This window comes from Capra hircus, chromosome 5, assembly GCF_001704415.2.
Source record: "Capra hircus breed San Clemente chromosome 5, ASM170441v1, whole genome shotgun sequence".
Taxonomy (NCBI): domain Eukaryota; kingdom Metazoa; phylum Chordata; class Mammalia; order Artiodactyla; family Bovidae; genus Capra; species Capra hircus.
The window spans coordinates 89,866,124-89,887,756 of record NC_030812.1 but is presented as its reverse complement, the minus strand read 5'-3'; the positions used below and the strand labels follow the sequence as shown (position 1 = coordinate 89,887,756).

Genomic DNA, 21,633 nt, shown 5'->3' with positions numbered 1-21,633 from the left:
CAGTCCATGGGGCTGCAAAACAGTTAGACATGATTTAGTAACTGAATAACAACAAAAGAGGAACCCACAAGTGAAAGTGAGAAAGAATTGCTTGGAGGTAGATTGAAAAAGAAAAGAGGAAACACACAGAAGCACATCAGTGAGATCTGTGTGGATTAGGAAGGGGTCAGAAAAGATGGCTGCTTCGTCCCAGCTATTCCCTAGAACAACTAGACATGTTCCTCTAATTAGAACAATGCGACTTTTTGAATTTTTTCATTCATGCAAAAAGGCAACAAAAAGATATGGCAAGATGCTGCAATACCATCCACCTACAATACCTGAAAAGATTAACAGAAATTTAAAAGGTAATAAGGCAATGTATGGCAAAACCAATTCAGTATTGTAAAGTAAAATCAAGTAAAAATAAAATTAAAAAATAAATAAATAAATAAAAGGTAATAAGGAAAATCAATGGAACTAAAAATATCAATGGGTAGTACCTAGCTTATATCATAACTGAAAAAAAGGCAAAAGTAATCTTACCCTTATTGTAAGTGTGAGTGGATTATTGTCTATTAGTACTTTATGTGGATTAAACTTTGTTTTTTTATCTCTTAGGAAGCGTGGTTTTAAAACATATCCAGAACAACCATTATCCAAAAATTTCCCATTTTGAAGATCCATAGGGAGACCAGGGGTCTGGAAATTTAAGGCCACTATAAGGGAAAAGAGTATTTTGACCTTGTCAGGAAATGAGGGAATATCTAAAGAAACATAGTTAAACAATTGAGTGAAACCTAATGATGGATTATATATCTTTGAACATTTTAAGAGCAAGTGTTTACCAAAAGACTCATGATGTTTAAACATTTGTTGTTGCCATGTCTACATTAACAGATGAAGGTGAGTTTCAGAACTTAGTCTGTAAATTATTCTACAGCTTTTGAGTTAAAAAATCAAAATGGCACACAGCACAGATTATAAAATAGCAATGTACATGTCAGATAACATTCAGGAAATATGAGAATAAAGAAAATCACTACATTAAATGCTGGAAGGGTTGACACCAATGTATCATAAACTTTCAAGTCTAAAGGGGTACTGTTATCTCTTGAGAAAGAGAGGAACAGGCAGAGCGATAATTGTTGTTAAAACATACAGACAACATCATATAGCCTGATAAACAGACACCGGTGGTATTCAGTACCACCATCTGCCCCCCACTGCCCACCCAAACCTATTGGCCTTGCCACAGTTCAGTAACAGAAGAGTTAACACTTGGCACTTTCTAACTGGTTAGTCCCAGTGGCATACCAGTTGATCAGTTTGGAATAAGGAGGGTCTGACAAGGATAAATAACAGAGCATATTACTCATTTTTCAATATTATGAGTTCAGAAGTGATTAAAGTACAAAAAGCACAGGTCACTTGATTTGAAGAGGCCCTTATCAAATCTTTCATGCAAAGCACCTGATCCTCACTGTCCTCTTACGTTCATTTTCAGTTTCTTTCTCCCCTTCCTACACTTCCCATGCAAACTCTTCATGAATTTAACTTCCATGTTAAATTCCCTTACCTAGATTTATCCTCGGAGAAGGCAATGGCACCCCACTCCAGTACTCTGCCTGGAAAATCCCATGGATGGAGGAGCCTGGTGGGCTGCAGTCCATGGGGTCGCTAAGAGTCGGACATGACTGAGCAACTTCACTTTCACTTTTCACTTTCATGCACTGGAGAAGGAAATGGCAACCCACTCCAGTGTTCTTGCCTGGAGAATCCCAGGGATGGGGGAGCCTGGTGGCTGCCGTCTATGGGGTCGCACAGGGTCGGACACAACTGAACTAACTTAGCAGTAGCAGGTTTATCCCATGCAACCCATTTAAGAATAAACTCAACCTTTGAAGTCAATGATTCATCAGTGCTTGACTCCAAAACTTCCCGGGTCAAAAATTTTTCAAAGGAAGCTCTTTTCCTTTGAAAATAAAACTGAATATTTTATTAGTTCACAAAATGAACTTATTTTGTCTTATTTTTGCAAAAACAAACAAACAAACAAAAAAAAAAAAATAAACCCAAATCTCAGTATTCTATATAACATACCCATTTGACAACCTACATTCCAAAATTCTTGAGGATTAAAATTAGAAGAGTCAGCTCTTGTTGCTTTGGGATATACTCTGGTAATGAACTTCCTGGTGTGAAGAATAAATTCCCTGGCTGAAAAACAAATATATTAAAATATTACAAAATATTTCAAATAAACTACTATGTCTATATATTTATTTAATTCTACAATTTTGATGTCTACTGTCTTGGCAAAAGTATTTGCAATTCATGAAAATCAAAATAAATTCATGCTTTTGTTTCATGGTATAATTCAACTGTTATTGAAAAGTTAATAATAATTTTTTTACAATTTTATGTAATCATTCACTTGAAGAAAGAAACAACTGAATAACATGTTTCTTTTTCTCACATCCAAGTTAATTTCACATTGACACAGAGCATATAAAATTCCAAAATAAAATACCATCCATAATGGTAAATGGTGTAAATTAGTTTTGAATCTTAAGTGACTTAAATGGAATAAATAGAAATGTGTAAAAAATATATGTAGACACTTAAAGAATATGTATAGGAATTATAAAGAAGTTGAAACAGACTGTGTGTATATATGCGTTTGTCCCAGGTACAGAGTGGTACAGAGTCTGCCTGCCAATGTAAGAGACTCTGGTTCAATCCTTACATCGGGAAGATCTCCTGGAGGAGGAAATGGCAACCCACTCTAGTGTTCTTGCCTGGGAAATCCCATGGACAGAGGAGGTCATGGCGTCCCATGATGTCACAAGAGCCAGACACGACTTAGTGACTAAACAAAAATCACCATTGGATACCCCTCAAATTTTTTACCACAGATTCCATATTTCTCCAGTGTTTTTACTCTTTCCCTATATAGATCCTCTTCCCACATCTATTTCAGCTAATATGGTGAGAGTCGTGGAAGAAATGGTTATTGCCTACACCCACTCTATTTGCTAGTCAAGTTTGAGCAGAATCATTGCCACTCTCATCCTAGATGCTACTCTTTTCCTAAATGCATGGTCAGATAAAAAATTAGTTACTGGAGTTAATAGTGATCACAGTAAATTTAATTAACTCACTTCTAGAGGCTATACCCTCCTTGAGGAAAAATTCATTTTGAAGCTACTCATGTATAAATGTGTTTTTTGTGTCCAACTGTTACAATTCCTTATCTAGTCCTATATTAGATGTCTACCTTTCGATAAAACATGGACTCTTCTGGGTCTTAAATTTTTTCATCTACAAACTGATAAACATGAATGATCACTAAATATCCTTAATCTGATTTTGTTACTTCTGAGACTTAGAAATTAAACATGCTATGTTTTCACCAATGCGATGTTTATTTTAGATAAATAAGAAAACAAAATAGAAAATATAAGAAAACAACATATAATCTCATCACTCTATTAATAACCCTGATAACCTCTTGGTATATATATTTCCATTATTCTGACATAGGTATATACTTATGCTTCAATTGAATCATATTGTTAACTCTCTTTTACAAACTTCCATTTTTGACTTACTAACATGAAAGCCATTCCATTTCAATAACATTCACCTATGACATTATTTTTAGATTAATGAAAAGCATTCATGTTTATGAAAACTTGTTTCTGATTTTTCCTTATAATAAAATTAAAGATGTTTATTATATCTTAAGAATGATGGACCTCCTTGTAGTACATCTTTCGGAGAAGGCAATGGCACCCCACTCCAGTACTCTTGCCTGGAAAATCTCATGGATGGAGGAGCCTGGTAGGCTGCCGTCTATGGGGTCGCACAGAGTCAGACACGACTGAGTGACTTCACTTTCACTTTTCACTTTCATGCATTGGAGAAGGAAATGGCAACCCACTCCAGTGTTCTTGCCTGGAGAATCCCAGGGACGGGGGAGCCTGGTGGGCTGCCGTCTATGGGGTCACACAGTCGGACACGACTGAAGTGACTTAGCAGCAGCAGCAGTAGTACATCTTTGACCAATCATTACTTATGTACTAGAGCCAAGCATCTTGGAATGCAAACTCGAGTGGGCCTTAGGAAGCATCAAACAAAGCTAGTGGAGGTGATGGAATTCCAGTTGAGCTATTTCAAATCCTAACTGATGATGCTGTGAAAGTGCTGCACTCAATATGCCAGCAAGTTTGGAAAACTCAGCAGTGGCCACAGGACTGGAAAAGGTCAGTTTTCATTCCAATCCCAAAGAAAGGCAATGCCAAAGATTGCTCAAACTACCGCACAATTGCACTCATCTCACACACTAGTCAAGTAATGCTCAAAACTCTCCAAGCCAGGCTTCAACAGTGAACTGTGAAATTCTGGATGTTCAAGCTGGATTTAGAAAAGGCACAGGAACTAAACATCAAATTGCCAACATCCACTGGATCTTTGAAAAATCAAGAAAGTTCCAGAAAAACATCTACTTCTGCTCTATTGACTACACTGGAGCCTCTGACTGTCTGGATCACAACACTGTGGAAAATTTTGAAAGAGATGGAAATACCAGACCAACTTACCTGTCTCCTGAGAAATCTGTATGCAGGTTAAGAAGCAACAGTTAGAGCCTGACATAGAACAACAGACTGATTACAAACTGGGAAAGGAGTAGGTCAAGGCTGTCATCCTGCTTTTTTTTTTTTTAATTTAAATTTCTTCATTTTAATTGGAGGCTAATTACTTTACAATATTGTATTGGTTTTGCCATACATCAACATGAATCCGCCACGGGTGTACACGTGTTCCCCATCCTGAACCCTCTTTCCACATCCCTCCCCTTACCATCCCTCTGGGTCAGGTTACTGATATTTCTCCCAGCAATCTTGATTCCAGCTTGTGCTTCATCCAGCCCAGCATTTCTCATGATATACTCTGCATATAAGTTAAATAAGCATCCTGCTTATTGCCAGGAGAAATATCAATAACCTCAAATATGCAGATGACACCACCCTTATGGCAGAAAGTGAAGAAGAACTAAACAGCCTCTTGATGAAAGTGAAAGAGGAGAGTGAAAAAGCTGGCTTAAAACTCAACATTCAGAAAATGAAGGTCATGGCATCTCGTCCCATCACTTCATGGCAAATAGATGGAAAAACAGTGGAAACAGTGTCAGACTTTATTTTGGGGGGGCTCCAAAATCACTGCAGATGGTGACTGCAGCCATGAAATTAAAAGACGCTTGCTCCTTGGAAGAAAAGCTATGACCAACCTAGACAGCATATTAAAAAGCAGAGACATTACTTTGCCAACAAAGGTCCATCTAGACAAAGCTATGGTTTTTCCAGTAGTCATGTATGGATGTGAGAGTTGGACTGTGAAGAAGGCTGAGCGCTGAAGAATTGATGCTTTTGAACTGTGGTGTTGGAAAGACTCTTGAGAGTCCCTTGGACTGCAAGGAGATCCAACCAGTCAATCCTTAAGTAAATCAACTCTGAATATTCATTGGAAGGACTGATACTGAAGCTAAAACTTTAATATTTTGGCCACCTGATGTGAAGAACTGACTCATTGGTAAATATCCTGATACAGGAAAAGACTGAAGGCAGGAGAAGAAGGGGACAACAGAGGATGAGATGGTTGGATGGCATCACCAACTTGATGAATATGAGTTTGAGCAAGCTCCGGGAGTTGGTGATGGACAGGGAGGCCTTGTATGCTACAGTCCAGGGCGTCACAAAGAGTCGGACAGGACTGAACGACTATACTGAACTGAACTGACTTTTGGTTCAAGAAAAGTGCTCTATACTCTTTCCAAAGAAATGGTGATGCTACCTTTTATAACTCTACTCAGTCCCTTTTCAAATACTGATCTAGTGTTTAATATGATGAGAATGAGAGAATTATAACCACTTTTGGCCCAGAAGTCCCAACTGCATGAACAACAACAAAAACCATCCTATAGTTTGAAATCATGGACTCTAGCAAAGTAGGTCAAATTCAAACTCCATTCACAATATTTCACAGTAAAAATATACTTTATATCACAATCCAACATACACACACACACACACACATTTTATAAAATAATACTTATGTTTCCTGTATACAATATACTCTTCTATATTCTATTATTTAGTTCTATTCCATTCCATTTCATTCTATTCTATTCTTTTAACTGCCATGTAGAGCTACTGAATAGATTTCTGGTCACAAACCTCAGTTTACAACAAAAACCAACAAGCCCTAAAATATCCAGCATGTTTCTAACAGGCATTTTGAGGAGAGGAGTTAAAACATGCCTCAAAACCCTAAAGCACCGATGGCGAGCCCAATGAGGTAAACCACCATATATATTAGAATCTGCATTTTCGAACAGTCGGGAGCTTTTCTCAAGTTTTCTTTTGCAGGTTTGGAGGTGCTGATTTTTCTGCTTCTACATAAGATAGTAGATTGCAGTTTTTAAAAAGGATATGGCAAGTCACCTTATTCTCATTGACTGTGGCTGCCTCAAAATGTGCCTCAGTGACAACCTGATTATTTTAGATTAAAGTTAAGCAATGGCCAGTGCAAGAGGGACACTTTCCCTCTTTTTCTCTTTCAAAACAGTAAATAAATCTCTCATGTGAAAGGTACACTCCCTGTATTCGAAGGTAGGACATCCTTTCCACCAATGATAGGGAATTCGGAGCTGAGAAGCCTATAAAAATAAACCTGGTGCCATATTTAATTACTACCCCAAGCTCAAACTGTTTATATTTTTCACTAATTTCCTGTCAGTTCCTCACACGTTTGTTTCTTTGTCTGGAAAGCATAAAAGCTGCCGACTCTGGTCACTTCTTAGGTTCTCATTTCTATGAATTAAATTTTGTTTCTTTTTCTCTTGTCAATATGTCTGGCATCAATTTTATAATTAGTCCAGTCACAAGAACTCAAGAGGAGTAAGAGAGAAAAGACTTCCCCTACCAACAGACCATTCCTTTTTAAGTTGATAACAGTTATTTAGTCACTAAGTCATGCCCAACTCTTTTGTGACCCCATGGACTGTAGCCACCAGGCTCCTCTGTCCATGGGATTTTCCAGGAAAGAACTGGAGTGGGTTGCTATTTTCTTCTATAGGGAATTTTCCTGACCCAGGGATTGAACCTGAGTCTCCTGCTTTGGCAGCTGTATTCTTTACCATTGAGCCACCAAGGAAGCTCCAAGTTGATGATGTTTCCCACCGTGTAAGTCTGAGAACAAGGCAGAGTCTGCTTCCCATTCTTTTTCCCAGGCCTAACAGTTGTATCTCGGGCTGTACCACGTAGAATAACGCACCTCAGATTTAGAGTCTGGAGACAATGAAAACAAGATTCAGAGACAAATGGCTCCTCTGTAGGTACACAGCTGGCAGCCTGGTCTGGGTACAATTTTTACCTCCTTCTTCACTTTAGAGATGCAGCTTCCAGTCTATTTATCTCTACCTCATAGAAGCCCACTTCTGCTAGTGGTAAAGAATCCTACCAACACAGGAGACACAAGAGACACGGGTTTGATCCCTGGGTTGGCAAGATCCCATGGAGTAGGATCCCACTCCAGTATTCTTGGCTATAAAATTCCATGGAAAGAGGAGCCTGGTAGGCTACAGTCGCAAAGAGTCAGACACAACTGAATGACTAGGTATTCATTCATTCATAGATGTCCACAAAGTTCACCTGGCTTCAATTTCACTGCCATAAGCCAATCAATCCTAAGGGAAATCAACCCTGAATACTCGCTGGAAAGACTGATGCTGACGCTGAAGCTTCAGTATTTTGGTCATCTGACGTGAACAGCTGACTCATTGGAAAAGCCCCTGATGCTGGGAAAGATTGAGGGCAGGAGGAGAAGAGGGCATCAGAGGATGAGATGGCTGGATGGCATCACCGATGCAGAGGGCGTGAATTTGGGCAAACTTCGGGAGATGGTAAGGGATAGGGAGGCCTGGCATGCTGCAGTCCATGGGGTCTCAAAAGAGCCTGACACAAATGGGTGACTGAACAACAAGCCTTTATCATCTTCAGCCAGCATCACTCTTACGCTGCTAACAGAGGCATCATTCAGAAACATACAAGGGATCATGTAACTCCTGAGACTTCAATCTTCTGCTCACTTACAAAGTTCAAGTTCCTTGTAATTTAGCTTTGCCCACCTCTGCAACCTTGTCACTCTCTACTCTCTCATATAAGCTGCTCACCCCCCAACAAAGTGTCCACACTGGACATTCTCAAGCAAGCTTCCATGACTTAGAGAAGTAAATTAACGGTTCAGTTCTGTGAAATAAAATGTAAAGTGACCTGAGGCACATAACCTTTTTTAAAATCTGTTAAATATGTTGAAATTGTATTAAAACATAGTTTTATGAACATTGTTGATCAATTTTGACATCTTAAAAGTGAATATAACTTGTTTAAACACTTCCTCTGTTTGAATTATAAGAATTTACCTGCCAACTTTGTAAGTTTTCGGGCTTGGGACTCCCCAATAGAGTTGCTTTCATTAAATTGTTGATATAGATTTGAATGATGAAAACTTTTGAACTTCTCAACTTTAGTATAAATAACAAGATCAGATAGGGCCATAGATATTTTTATCTTTGTGATGCAAACAAAAAAAAATAACAATTTCACAATTTTGCACTAATCATTTGAAAAATTCTTTTTCTAATAAAGAAAATATGCTTTCAAATCAATGATTTTAGTTTTTTCATAAGATTATATCCTCAAAAACTATTTGGATTTGGTCAATGTAAATATGTTCAATGATAATAGCATTTGATGTTACTTACCAGGCAATCTAAACCTAAAATCTAAATTCATGCAGTAAGTACTGAAGATGGCAATTACCTCTATTTCCTTTTCCCAAAGGTCTTAGTTTAGTCTCACGAATTTTACAAGTTCAGGAATTTTAGACTATTTCCAATGTGATCTAACATTTTGGAATAACTTCTGCTGTATAGCACACTATTGTACACTTTTCCAGCCCAGGATCTATATTCTCTGCCCTTCTGTTCAGTTCAGTTCAGTTGCTCAGTCATGTCCGATTCTTTGCGACCCCATGAATCGCAGTACTGCCAGGCCTCCCTGTCCATCACCAACTCCCGGAGTTCAGACTTGCGTCTATCCAGTCAGTGATGCCATCCAGCCATCTCATCCTCGGTCGTCCCCTTCTCCTCCTGCCCCCAATCCCTCCCAGCATCAGAGTCTTTTCCAATGAGTCAACTCTTCGCATGAGGTGGCCAAAGTACTGGAGTTTCAGCTTTAGCATCATTCCTTCCAAAGAAATTCCAGGGCTGATCTCTTTCACAATGGATTTATTGGATCTCCTTGCAGTCCAAGGGACTCTCAAGAGTCTTCTCCAACACCACAGTTCAAAAGCATCAATTCTTCGGCGCTCAGCCTTCTTCACAGTCCAACTCTCAAATCCATACATGACCACTGGAAAAACCATAGCCTTGACTAGATGAACCTTAGTCGGCAAAGTAATGTCTCTGCTTTTGAATGTGCTATCTAGGTTGGTCATAACTGTCCTTCCAAGGAGTAAGCATCTTCTAATTTCATGTCTGCACTTCTGTTAGCCTCTTCCAAAATATATGTGTGTGTGTCTGTGTGTGTGTGCGTTTTCAGGAAAACATTGCCAGCAATGCTCAATCCATGTGCTTAAGTGTTGATCATGTGGAGTGGGCGTGGCTAAGCAGAGTAAATTCCCCTGGCAACAGTAACCAACCTAGGCATGTGTGCATGCTTGGATCACAGCAGCTTGCTGTGATCCAAAAGGAGTCAGCTTGGGCAGCTGAATGATAGATAGGACTTTCAGATTTGAATCTGAAAGCATGTAAAACTGAAGCTTTGCAAAGGCTTGCACCCATATTAGGAAAGTGGGGCCAAACTTGGCATAAAGAAAATTCTGTGGACTTTGCTTAATACACTTTAACCAATCATTCCTGAAATTAGATTCCCTTTCCTGAATGTTTCATTTCTATGGACCAGCTGAATTAATTCATATTTTACTTAAACCAGCTGAATTAGTTTTGTATTGCTTGCAACCTTGTATACCTTCCTTTGTCATGCTAACTTGTATACTTAAAATACTGTATAATATAAACAGTGATTTTCTTGTCTCTGACAGCTCTCTTTCAGGGCAGAGACATTATCTTTTGTACACTGCACAACATCTAATATATAAGAAGGCCTAATATTTATTGGCTGTAGAGAAAAAGAATTTACGAACAGCTAACACGGGAAAGAGATAACAACTTCTAAAATTTCTTTTCCACTGCTAATTTTTCCCAAATAAATTTTAAATGATAAACTACAGTGATTACAAGTAGGAAAAAGATGTTTTCCTCCAAAAAAAAAATTCTCAACTAACAAAATAATAAAACAACTTTTCAATCACTTGTAAGATTTTCACAAAATGTTGCCTCACCTTCTTTTTCCTGAAGAGTGGGATTCTAACCACCCGTTTCGACTGTTCTTCCTTTGCCAAATCATCTTGAAAATCACCCACTGGTTCTGGTTCTTGGGCACCACTTCCATCCTCCTCTTGTTCTATCTCCTCCTCTTCTTCAAATTCCTCTACCTGCCCATGCTTATCAGAATCTTTCCTTTCAAGGGTTTCATGTAAGGTTCCTATTTTCTTGTTTCTAACTAATATTTTGAATTTTAATGCCTACAGAAACAATTTGAAAGAGATACAATTATACATATACAGGTAAATTTGCACTTGTCATGGTCATTGAAAAGTCTTTCATCATATTTTCAATTTGCCCACAGTAGTAATATATGTAGCTCTTTTTCCCATAGTCCTAAAAACCAAATAGAAACCCAGGTAGCTGGTTTCTCAGCTACCTGGTGGCTCAGAGGTAAAGAATCTTCCTGAAATGCAGGAGACCTGAGTTTGAACCCTGGTTCAGGCAGATTCCCTGCAGAAGGGAATGGCTATCCACTCCAGTAATCTTGCCTGGAGAATCCCATGGACAGAGGAGCCTGGCAGGCTACAGTCCATAGGGTTGCAAAGAGTCAGACATGACTGAGCAACTAACACTACGCTAGACTATCCTTTTTATCAAAATATATTCACCTAAATACTCACGGGCTATTTCCTAGGAACATTGCAAAGATACACCACTATAATTAAAACTAAGCATTTTTCATTGATCTCTAGCTTAGTTTCATTGGCCAATATAACAGCAGCAGGCTTTTTCTTAGCCTGAGCTTCTCAGACAAAATATTACCTCTGGTGAAGGTAGTCTGTCTGAAAAATTATCAAGCGTATATGACAGCAAGGCATCCCCAAAAGTAGCGAGCAAAGTGTCGGCCATCACTTCTTGTTGGGAAGGGGAGCAGTGATTTTCTAAAGAAAGCACCACTGGGTACTCAGATGCCTAAAAAAATTAACCATTACCACAGTTAATAATCAAAACTCCACAATAACTTTAATGCAATTAATAGAAGTACTTAATTGATTTTAAAACTAACTTCTCATGTTCGGTACCTTAGCAAAATAATTACCTATTCTTTAAACTGAAAATACTTTGAGTCTGACAAAACAGGGAACATTAAATCTGTATATAAAGGTGAATTAGTCCTAGTTGTACTTAAAATATAGTGAAAAAAAACTGAAACTCCCAACAGTTTAAATAAATTTGTTAAAACTCCCAATTTTTTAAAATAAATTATAGCATATTCATATAAAGGAATGATAAAGATCTGTCACAAAGGAAGTAGAGTTATATATACTGCTATAGAAATCAGTGTCTATGATCTAGTCTTCTGCAGAAAAACAAGTTGCCAAAAAGTAAGATTCTACATTTTTACTTTACAAAGTATATATATATATATACTATATATATATGTTTTGATATTTTTAGGAAAAACTTTAACACTGATATGTTAGAGAAAATGTTAATTTTCTACTTTTTTCTATTTTAAATTCTATATCAAAATACACTGTATTATAATTAGAAACAAAGATAAACATATTTCCAGGTTTTACATTAGAAAGAATATCTAGTAAGTAAAAGTGACTTTGTATGTGTGTGTGTGTGTGTCTGTGTGCATGCTAAGTCACTTCAGTCATGTCTATTTTTTGTGATCCTGTGGACTGTAGCCCACCAGGCTCCTCTGTCCATGGGAATCTCTAGGCAAGATTACTGAAGTGGGTTAAAAGTGACTCTACAAAGGTATTTTCCACCACTGTAACTTTTAAATTTGTCACAAAATAGTGAATATCACTCATTTGGAGATCTTATTCAAAATTATTTTCTTTCTTTCCACATATAATTTTCAGGGCACATTTGCCAATTTACAGTAACAAGAAAAGGAATTGCAAGGTCTGCTGAATTATTACAGACCTTTGATATATATGTCATATGTCATATTGCATATAACACCACATTAAGTATGAGTCTATTAATTTCTTATGGCTGCTGTAACAAATTACCATAAATTAGGTGGCATGAAACAACAGATATTTATCTTTTCATAATTGTGGAGGCCGAGATTCTGAAATCAGTTTCACAGGCTAAAATTTAGATGTCGGCAGGTTCTAGGGGAGATCTGGTCCCTGCCTCTTCCAGCTTCTGATGGTGGCCAACATTTCTTGGCTTGTGGTCATATCACGCCGGTGCCTGCCCCTCATCTTCGCATTGCCTTTGTGTGTCAAATCTCCCTCTGCCTCCCACGAATAAGGATATGATACTGGCATTTAGGACCCATCCAGATAATTCAGGGCGGTGTCTCAATGGTGTTAAGATTCTTAACTCATCACATCTGCAAAGATCCTTTTAACAAATAAAATAACATTTACAGGTTCCAGGAATTAGAATCTAGTATCTTTGGGGCTCTTATTCAGCCTACAAAATGATCTTCTTGTAAATACCCACTTATATTTATAGGGCTTCCCTGGTGGCTCAGACAGTAAAGAATCTGCCTGTGGAGACCCAAGTTCAATCCTTGGGTCAGGAAGATTCCCTGGAGAAAGGAATGGCAACTCATTCCAGTATTTTTGCCTGGAGAATTCCTTGGACAGAGGAGCCTGCTGGGCTACAGTCCATGGGGTCACAAAGAGTTGGATACAACTGAAAAACTAATACTTTCATTTTCATTTATACATATATAAACTTAAGTCAAGAGAAGAGTGTAAATTTTTTTCCCCAAATATAATAAGTGATTTTGAGTTTAGGCAAAGTAAAGGCCTAGCAAATGGATTTCTCAATTAGGCCCTGACTTCACTCACTGGCGGAGAAGGCAATGGCACCCCACTCCAGTACTCTTGCCTGGAAAATCCTATGGACGGAGGAGTCTGGTAGGCTGCAGTCCATGGGATCGCTAAGAGTAGGATACGACTGAGTGACTTCACTTTCACTTTTCACTTTCATGCACTGGAGAAGGAAATGGCAACCCACTCCAGTGTTTTTGCCTGGGAAGAGGTCATTGTCTTCTGTGGTCTTTGTTCCATCCTCTGGGAAGATCATCTTGTCTTTATCCTCCTTGGCCATATCTGAAGTATGAACTGAGGAGCTGGCTTTTCTTAAAGCCAAACAACTTTTACAGCTCGCTTTCTGACTAAGGGTGGTTTTAAGGTTCCCCTAACAAGTCAAACTTATCTTTTGTTTTTAAGCAATCTAATGTCTTCAAAAACTACAATTTCATATATGCTTGTTTCTAGTAAGTCACATGTGCTGGTACCTATACTCAAAGTTCTTTCTGGGCCATAGATATCAAGTGTATTTTATTTCATCGCTCTCTTATCCCCAAATTAATGGCAACTATGTTGAGTAGAAAGTCTAAACTTCAGTCTAATCTTTGCTGCAAAATTGTGTCACTGTGTCCAACTGAGAAGTTTCATTGAGTCTGTTCAAAGCCTTTTTTTTTTCATTCCATCACGTACTCTTTGGAGTCTTAGAAGTTGTAGATGTCTGTCCATCCTTGCAAGGCCTTTGAATTTTCAGATTCCCTCAGTTATATACCCTGAATGAAGTGGGAGAGTTTGGTACAAAAATATTTGGGAAAAGTATTTCAGATGAAGGGAATAGCAAGTGCAAAGGCTTTGAGATGGGTCTGAAAAGAGGTAAGGAGGCAAAAATGGCCACATGAACAAGGGAGAGAGGAGGAGAAGACGTCAGGGAGGTAATGGTAAACAGGTCATGTAGGGCCTTGGGAGGCATGGTACAGACTGTAACTTTTATTTTGAGTGGAATTAAAGAGTTTGAAAAGGGGAATGCCATGAATGGACTTATCAAAAAGTCACTCTGCTATATTAAGATGAAACTGCAGAAGAGGAGGGAGAGAAGCAGAGATGCTGGATAAGAAGCCAGGGTCTATTGCAATAATGCAGTGATGCAAGTCAGAGGTGGTGGTGGCTGAGCAGGAGAGTGGCAGTGGGAATGCGGGAAAGGGATTAAATTCAGTGCATATTCGGAAAGCAGAGCCAGGAGGATTTGCTGAAGAATATATAGAGGATTTAGAGAAAAAGAAGGGAACATTAAAGTGGACAATAATAATTTAGGCCAATCACAGTTGTCATTAACTGAGATGGAAAAGACCATAGGAAAAGTGGGACTAGGAAAAAGAGGGATATGATCTGGACTCAAGCTGAAACATGTTAACTGTAGCTATTAAACATGCAAGTGGAAATGTCAAACAGGAAGTTGTCTACACTGGTGTAAAATTCAAAGGAGAAGTTTGGATAAATTTAAACATCAGAAGTTAGATGTTTAAGAGAATCAATGCCATATATTAAGGTTTTATATTATGATAAATTTTAAAATATTTTATGAATATTTAGTATTTTATATTCTAATAAATAATGGAACAATTAATCTAAGCATGTGATTTTAAGTTAGGCTTCTGTTTACAGATAATAAATTGACCAAGCTAGGAGAACTTTAGGTTTCTCATCTTTGTAAGTTTAATTTATTAAATAAACATTAAGTACTTAGATTTTGTTAAATCTCTTCAATTACACTGCAATTGAAGTACTTAAGAAAGAAATCAAATATACTAAGTTTAAAAACACAATTTAAAATATCTGAAGGTGCTCAATTAACCATGCTTGTCAATGGGATCAAAGTATTTTTCAAAATTCAGTGACTATTAAAACCTGCTCAATTTACAGACGAGTATTTTTAAACTGAATTAGAAGCTTTAGAAAGAAAGAATTAGATCTTTGAATCTTTAACTTAATAAATTTAATAATTTTTAAATCCAAAATAAACTTTTAAACATTCTTTTCTGTATAAATAACTGCCATCATAGTATAAAATATGCCAAAGGTTGAGGTAATACATTTTTGACATTTGTGTCTCGAAAGTAAAATATCTGAATATTGGTAAAATATTTACTATTAAACAGAACAGTATTTCTCAAACTTTTTGGCCATAACTCATGGTAAGAAATATGATTTACATTAAGACATAATACACATGCATGCATACATATACACACATATAATATAATTACATAATTAAACAAAAAGTTCCTTGAAACGACATGTACCTTCCTACCTGAGATCTGTTTTAATAAATCTACCTTTAATGATATACTCCCTGGAGAAGGAAATGGTAGCCCGCTCCAGTATTCTTGCCTGGAAAATCCCATCGACAGAGGAGGCTGATGGGCATACAGCCCATGGGGTCACGAAGAGTCGGATATGACTGAGCATACACGCATAATGATACATACTACATGGATTTTGCTGCCAACTAGTGGATCATAAGTGACAGTTGAAATGTCACTGATCTAAACTAAGGCCAAGCATTGTAGGATTTTGAAACAAACTATCTTATGTTTAAATAACTGTGACTTAACAAAGGCATGTACATACTACGAATGCATATTTGTGTATCGCTTGGATAACAGTTTTAAACAGAAGCTTGCTGGTGAATGTATAGCCATGGTATACAACAGGTTCATTTTGTGATCCATCCCAGCAGTCAATTTCCAGACAGCGGCATCCTTTCACAAGGGCACTAGTAAAATTTAAACAAAATAAAATTATCACTCCTGGATTATAGGTTAAACCTTTAACCATATTCCATGGACTATACAGTCCATGGGGTTGCAAAGAGTCGGACACAACTGAGTGACTTTCACTTTCACTTTTAACCATATACTACCTAGGTTTTATAAACCGTCTGTGGTTTTATAGAAAAAAATTTTTTTTCATGGAGGACAACCTTAAAAATATTGCTTCTTGCTAAAATTTCTAGATAGGTTTAATTCTATCCATGATCAAGCCAACCTTTTGCTTATTTTAACTACATGGTTTGGTCCCCAGCAAAAAATGAGGGGATTGTACTGTGTCATGCCAAACCCTTTACTCAGAAGCTTGTAAGAGGAATCTCTCTTTCAGTGGATATGGAGGCCACTTTTCACTATCTCACACTGAGTGAAATGATTGACTAATGAAACATGGGAATGAATCGTGAAAATTTTCTCACTCAATAAAGAAATTCTCCACTTAAATAAATCTAAGGGGGGTTTCGTGAATTAAAATCTTTAGTGCAGTTAATATTGGTTTTTCTCTTTTAAAGAGAAGGAAACTGAGACATAAAAAATGTTATACTCATCAGGTAAGTAACAAATGAGGTACTGGGAGGAAAGATCAACACCAGAAACTTAAATATTAATAGATAAACATCACTCTATACCACCTCTCACAAGTAGAGAAATTTTGAAAGACTTTTATCAAACTGTATCCCTCATAAGTGGGTAAGGAAATAGAGTAAGAAATATAATTAAACTTAACTTTAAATGTTCACAGGGGCAGAACCTTTTCTCGGAATTCAAAATTAAATTTCTGTATTTCTAAACCAACCTGTTGAAAAGGTGTATTTTCTCTCAAAAAAATATAATGAGGTATGAACAGAAATTTCCGTAGAGCTATGAATGGGCTTATCTTTATAGGATTTTAAGTGGGTATATTTCTGAATTTGTGGATTTATGTATTTACTTAGATTTTAAATTATAGAAGCAATATTAATTTGTAAGTTTGATGTTATCATGGGATTCTAAGATATCTTTTCTATGATTTTTCCTAAGTAATATCACCCAATCACATAGCTTTGAATGGCATCTATATGCCCAGGGCTTCCAAGCTTATTTTTCCAACCTGGATGATGCTTCTAAACCCCAGACACATATACCCAACTGACTATCTAGCTTAGCCCTTTGATAACTAATTGATATCTCAAACTGAACATGGACATCACGGAACTTTTGCTTTTGAATCACACCCTACAATGGCTTTACCATCTCTGCCCATAATGTCATCACATTCTAGGTTATCAGGCCCCAAATCCTGATACTCCCTGTCCCTCATACTTCTCTTCAAATTGCCTGGTAAATCACCTTGTTGGCTCCGTGTCCCTAGAATATTTCAAATTCAATCATGTATCTCAACTGCTGCCTCATGAATTAACCATCTAGATCACCATCATCCCTGGACTCCTACAATATCTTCCCAAAGCATCTTCTACCTCCACTCTTTCACCATCAGTCCTTCCTCCACAGTAAAGAATAAATTAAATTACGACATTTCCCTAAGGAAAACCCCTCCAATGACTTCCCCTTGCAACCAGATTAAATCTATTCTCCCTTCCATGGTCTCCAAGACTCTCATAAACTTGCCTGCTTCCTCTAATTCACCTCTCTCCCTTCTCCATTCACTCATTTATACCCACATTTGCTGTCTTTCTCTCTTGTAAACATGCCAAGCATTACTACTTCTTCCCTTCTTACTAGATCTTCTTCTTCTTTATTATCACTCAGACCACAGCTATACTCTCTTGAGAAACCTTTCTGGAACCTTCAATTAAAGGAGCATCCCTTACCCCACAATTACCTTCTGTCACATTACCTTAGTTCATATGACTCAGTCCCTGGAAATACTGGTTTCCCGCTTTATTATCTGTCTATTCTCATGAACAAATGAGTGTTCAGTTCAGTTCAGTCGCTCAGTCGTGTCCGACTCTTTGCGAGTCGCAGCACGCCAGGCCTCCCTCTTCATCACCATCCCCCAGGATTCACTCAGACTCACGTCCATCGAGTCAGTGATGCCATCCAGCCATCTCATCCTCGGTCGTCCCCTTCTCCTCCTGCCCCCAATCCCTCCCAGCATCAGAGTCTTTTCCAATGAGTCAACTCTTCGCATGAAGTGGCCAAAGTACTGGAGTTTCAGCTTTAGCATCATTCCTTCCAAAGAAATCCCAGGGCTGATCTCCTTCAGAATGGACTGGTTGGATCTCCTTGCAGTCCAAGGGACTCTCAAGAGTCTTCTCCAGCACCACAGTTCAAAAGCATCAATTCTTCGGCGCTCAGCCTTCTTCAAAGTCCAACTCTTACATCCATACATGACCACTAGAAAAACCATAGCCTTGACTAGACAGACCTTAGTTGGCAAAGTAATGTCTCTGCTTCTGAACATGTTATCTAGGTTGGTCATAACTTTTCTTCCAAGGAGTAAGCGTCTTTTAATTTCATGGTTGCAGTCACCATCTGCAGTGATTTTGGAGCCCAAAAACATAAAGTCTGACACCGTTTCCACTGTTTCCCCATCTATTTCCCATGAAGTGATGGGACTGGATGCCATGATCTTCGTTTTCTGAATGTTGAGCTTTAGGCCAACTTTTTCACTCTCCTCTTTCACTTTCATCAAGAGGCTTTTTAGCTCCTCTTCACTTTCTGCCATAAGGGTGGTGTTATCTGCATATCTGAGGTTATTGAGATTTCTCCCGGCAATCTTGATTCCAGCTTGTGTTTCTTCCAGTCCAGCGTTTCTCATGATGTACTCTGCATAGAAGTTAAATAACCAGGGTGACAATATACAGCCTTGACGTACTCCTTTTCCTATTTGGAACCAGTCTGTTGTTCCATGCCCAGTTCTAACTGTTGCTTCCTGACCTGCATACAGATTTCTCAAGAGGCAGGTCAGGTGGTCTGGTATTCCCATCTCTTTCAGAATTTTCCACAGCTTATTGTGATCCACACAGTCAAAGGCTTTGGCATAGTCAATAAAGCAGAAATAGATGCTTTTCTGGAACTCTCTTGCTTTTTCCATGATCCAGCGGATGTTGGCAATTTGATCTCTGGTTCCTCTGCCTTTTCTAAAACCAGCTTGAACATCAGGGAGTTCATGGTTCACGTATTGCTGAAGCCTGGCTTGGAGAATTTTGAGCATTACTTTACTAGCATGTGAGATGAGTGCAAGTGTGCAGTAGTTTGAGCATTCTTTGGCATTGCCTTTCTTTGGGATTGGAATGAAAACTGACCTTTTCCAGTCCTGTGGCCACTGCTGAGTTTTCCAAATTTGCTGGCATATTGAGTGCAGCACTTTCACAGCATCATCTTTCAGGATTTGAAACAGCTCAATTGGAATTCCATCACCTCCACTAGCTTTGTTCATAGTGATGCTTTCTAAGGCCCACTTGACTTCACATTCCAAGATGTCTGGTTCTAGATTAGTGATCACATCATCATGACTATCTGGGTCGTGAAGATCTTTTTTGTACAGTTCTTCCATGTAACCACTTTGAAAATCTTGCTCACCACTGTATCTTCAGCTGACTGACTAAACTAAAGCTGAAGGCTAAATTGGTATGAACAGTATGATACATTGCAGAAAACAAAATTAAAGGTGCAGCATAGACTGCCTTTGATCTATGTAAGTCGGCTGACATATAAACATATGTATTATCATCTATAAATGCTACTCTTTTTCTTTTGGCATGGAGATATCTGAGAATTAATTTTGACCATATTTTTCTTTAAACTATAGGATGCTCTGAATAGCTAAATAAGATTTTTAAAGTCTTCTTCATATTTTTCCCACACAAAATATCCAAATTGTTCAGGAAACTTCAGAGGGCCAATAATCAAGGAAAGGAGGTTGGCAGACAGGACTAGAAGGGCAGTGCATGCTAAGGGCTTCCCAGGTGGCACTGATGGTGAAGAACCCACCTGCCAATGCAGGAGATGTAAGAGACACAGGTTCAATCCCTGGATCAGGAAGATCCCCTAGAGGAGGGCATGGCAATGCACTCCAGTATTCTTGCCTGGAGAATCCCGTTGACAGAGGAGCCTGGCGGGCTGCAGTCCATAGTGTCACACGTAGGACATGACTGAAGTGACTTAGCATGCACGCACACATGCATGATAACAATACAATGAATAAAGTATACAACCAGCCAAAGGTTGGATATTCAAGATACGCACCAATCAAAATTTCTCTACCCTGTGGTTTCTGTAACATGCATTGCCTTCCTTTACTGTGAATTACAGCCTGCTGGAGTAGAAACCATTAGGAACTTTCAAACATGTTTTAAATGCAATGGATTCAAAAATCGAAAGAAATACCTTATATATCCCCAAAGGTCACTTGGTCCCCATAATTGGTCAGATATCAAGTATGTATTATGTGAACTTGAAATAAAATAATCAGTCAATGGATGAGTCATATCTTGGTAAACATGATCATACTTATTATCAAATAGCAGACATTCAGATGAATCCATGTATCTTCTAAAACCTTCAAATGACATCTGGTGTGCTTGTTTAACTATAAAAAATTAAAAGAATGCAGAAATATCATAAATAGTATAAAAATTACATTTCAGTTTAAACTTAGTAGCAGAGCATGTTTCTAAAGTATTCATTTAGAATTAATACTAATCTATTCTAAGTTTCTTTGGAAACAAATTTTTCTAAGCTTTTTGTTTTTAATTCTTTCATATCAACATTTAAGTAGACTAAATATTACGTAATCATCTCTGTTCTTTTAATGTTTAAAAAATATATACAAGACTACTGTATTTAAAATAGATAACAAAAAGGAACTACTATTTTAAAAAAAAACTTTTTATATAATTAAAATACATACAAGAAAAGGACATGTATCATAGATTCATGAATTTCCACAAGCTAACCATCCATGTAACCAACACCAGGGTCAAAGAACAGAACACGACAGCACCCCAGAAGACTGTGCCTGCTAACTTTCTAGTTTTCCTCCATACCCCAACCCCCAACTGCCAAGTATATTCAGTGGGATGGCTTCTAGAAGCACAAATTCGTTTTCTTTGGTTTTTGTGTTTTACATAAATGAACTCATACAATATGTATTTTTTATGACTGGTTTGTTTTGCTCAACATTATTTATAAGATTTATTCTTATAGTGGCACACAGATTTTTTTTTATTCCCATTTTTATATAGTTCTCCATTGTGTGATTATACCACAATTTATTAATTCTATTCTTGATGAGCATTTAGATAATTTCCAGTTTGGGGCTATTTACCAAACTATACTGCTATAAATAACCAGTATATATCTTTTGGTGCAAATATGTACATGTTTCTATTGGGTGCATTCCTATGAATCGAATTACTAAGTCATTTGCATATAATTATCTTTAGCAAATGATCTGTGAACTTTTTTGCTCGGTATCATATATACCAAAATTATCTATTTAAGCAGAACACTGGCTCTGGAATGAGACAACTTGGGTTAAATTCATTTATTTGTTATATATGATGAGCCTGTTAACCGCTCCCTGTCTTAGGAAGGACGACAATCATAACACCCATTTGTGCATACTAGCGCTGTATATTAGATC

At 37.7% G+C, this 21,633-nt stretch overlaps 1 protein-coding gene across 1 annotated transcript in view; it reads right to left on the bottom strand.

Annotated features, from left to right (window-relative positions):
- Window positions 1-21,633, bottom strand: part of PLCZ1 (phospholipase C zeta 1) — a 47,871-nt gene that overhangs the window by 10,791 nt on the left and 15,447 nt on the right. The window contains exons 5-11 of the mRNA XM_005680805.2: window positions 20,376-20,577; window positions 15,847-15,991; window positions 11,255-11,404; window positions 10,447-10,689; window positions 8,465-8,612; window positions 2,083-2,199; window positions 526-698 (exon numbers count right to left, since the gene is read on the bottom strand). Of these exons, the coding sequence (XP_005680862.2) occupies window positions 526-698; window positions 2,083-2,199; window positions 8,465-8,612; window positions 10,447-10,689; window positions 11,255-11,404; window positions 15,847-15,991; window positions 20,376-20,577 (1,178 nt within the window). The remainder of the gene's footprint in view (window positions 1-525; window positions 699-2,082; window positions 2,200-8,464; window positions 8,613-10,446; window positions 10,690-11,254; window positions 11,405-15,846; window positions 15,992-20,375; window positions 20,578-21,633) is intronic.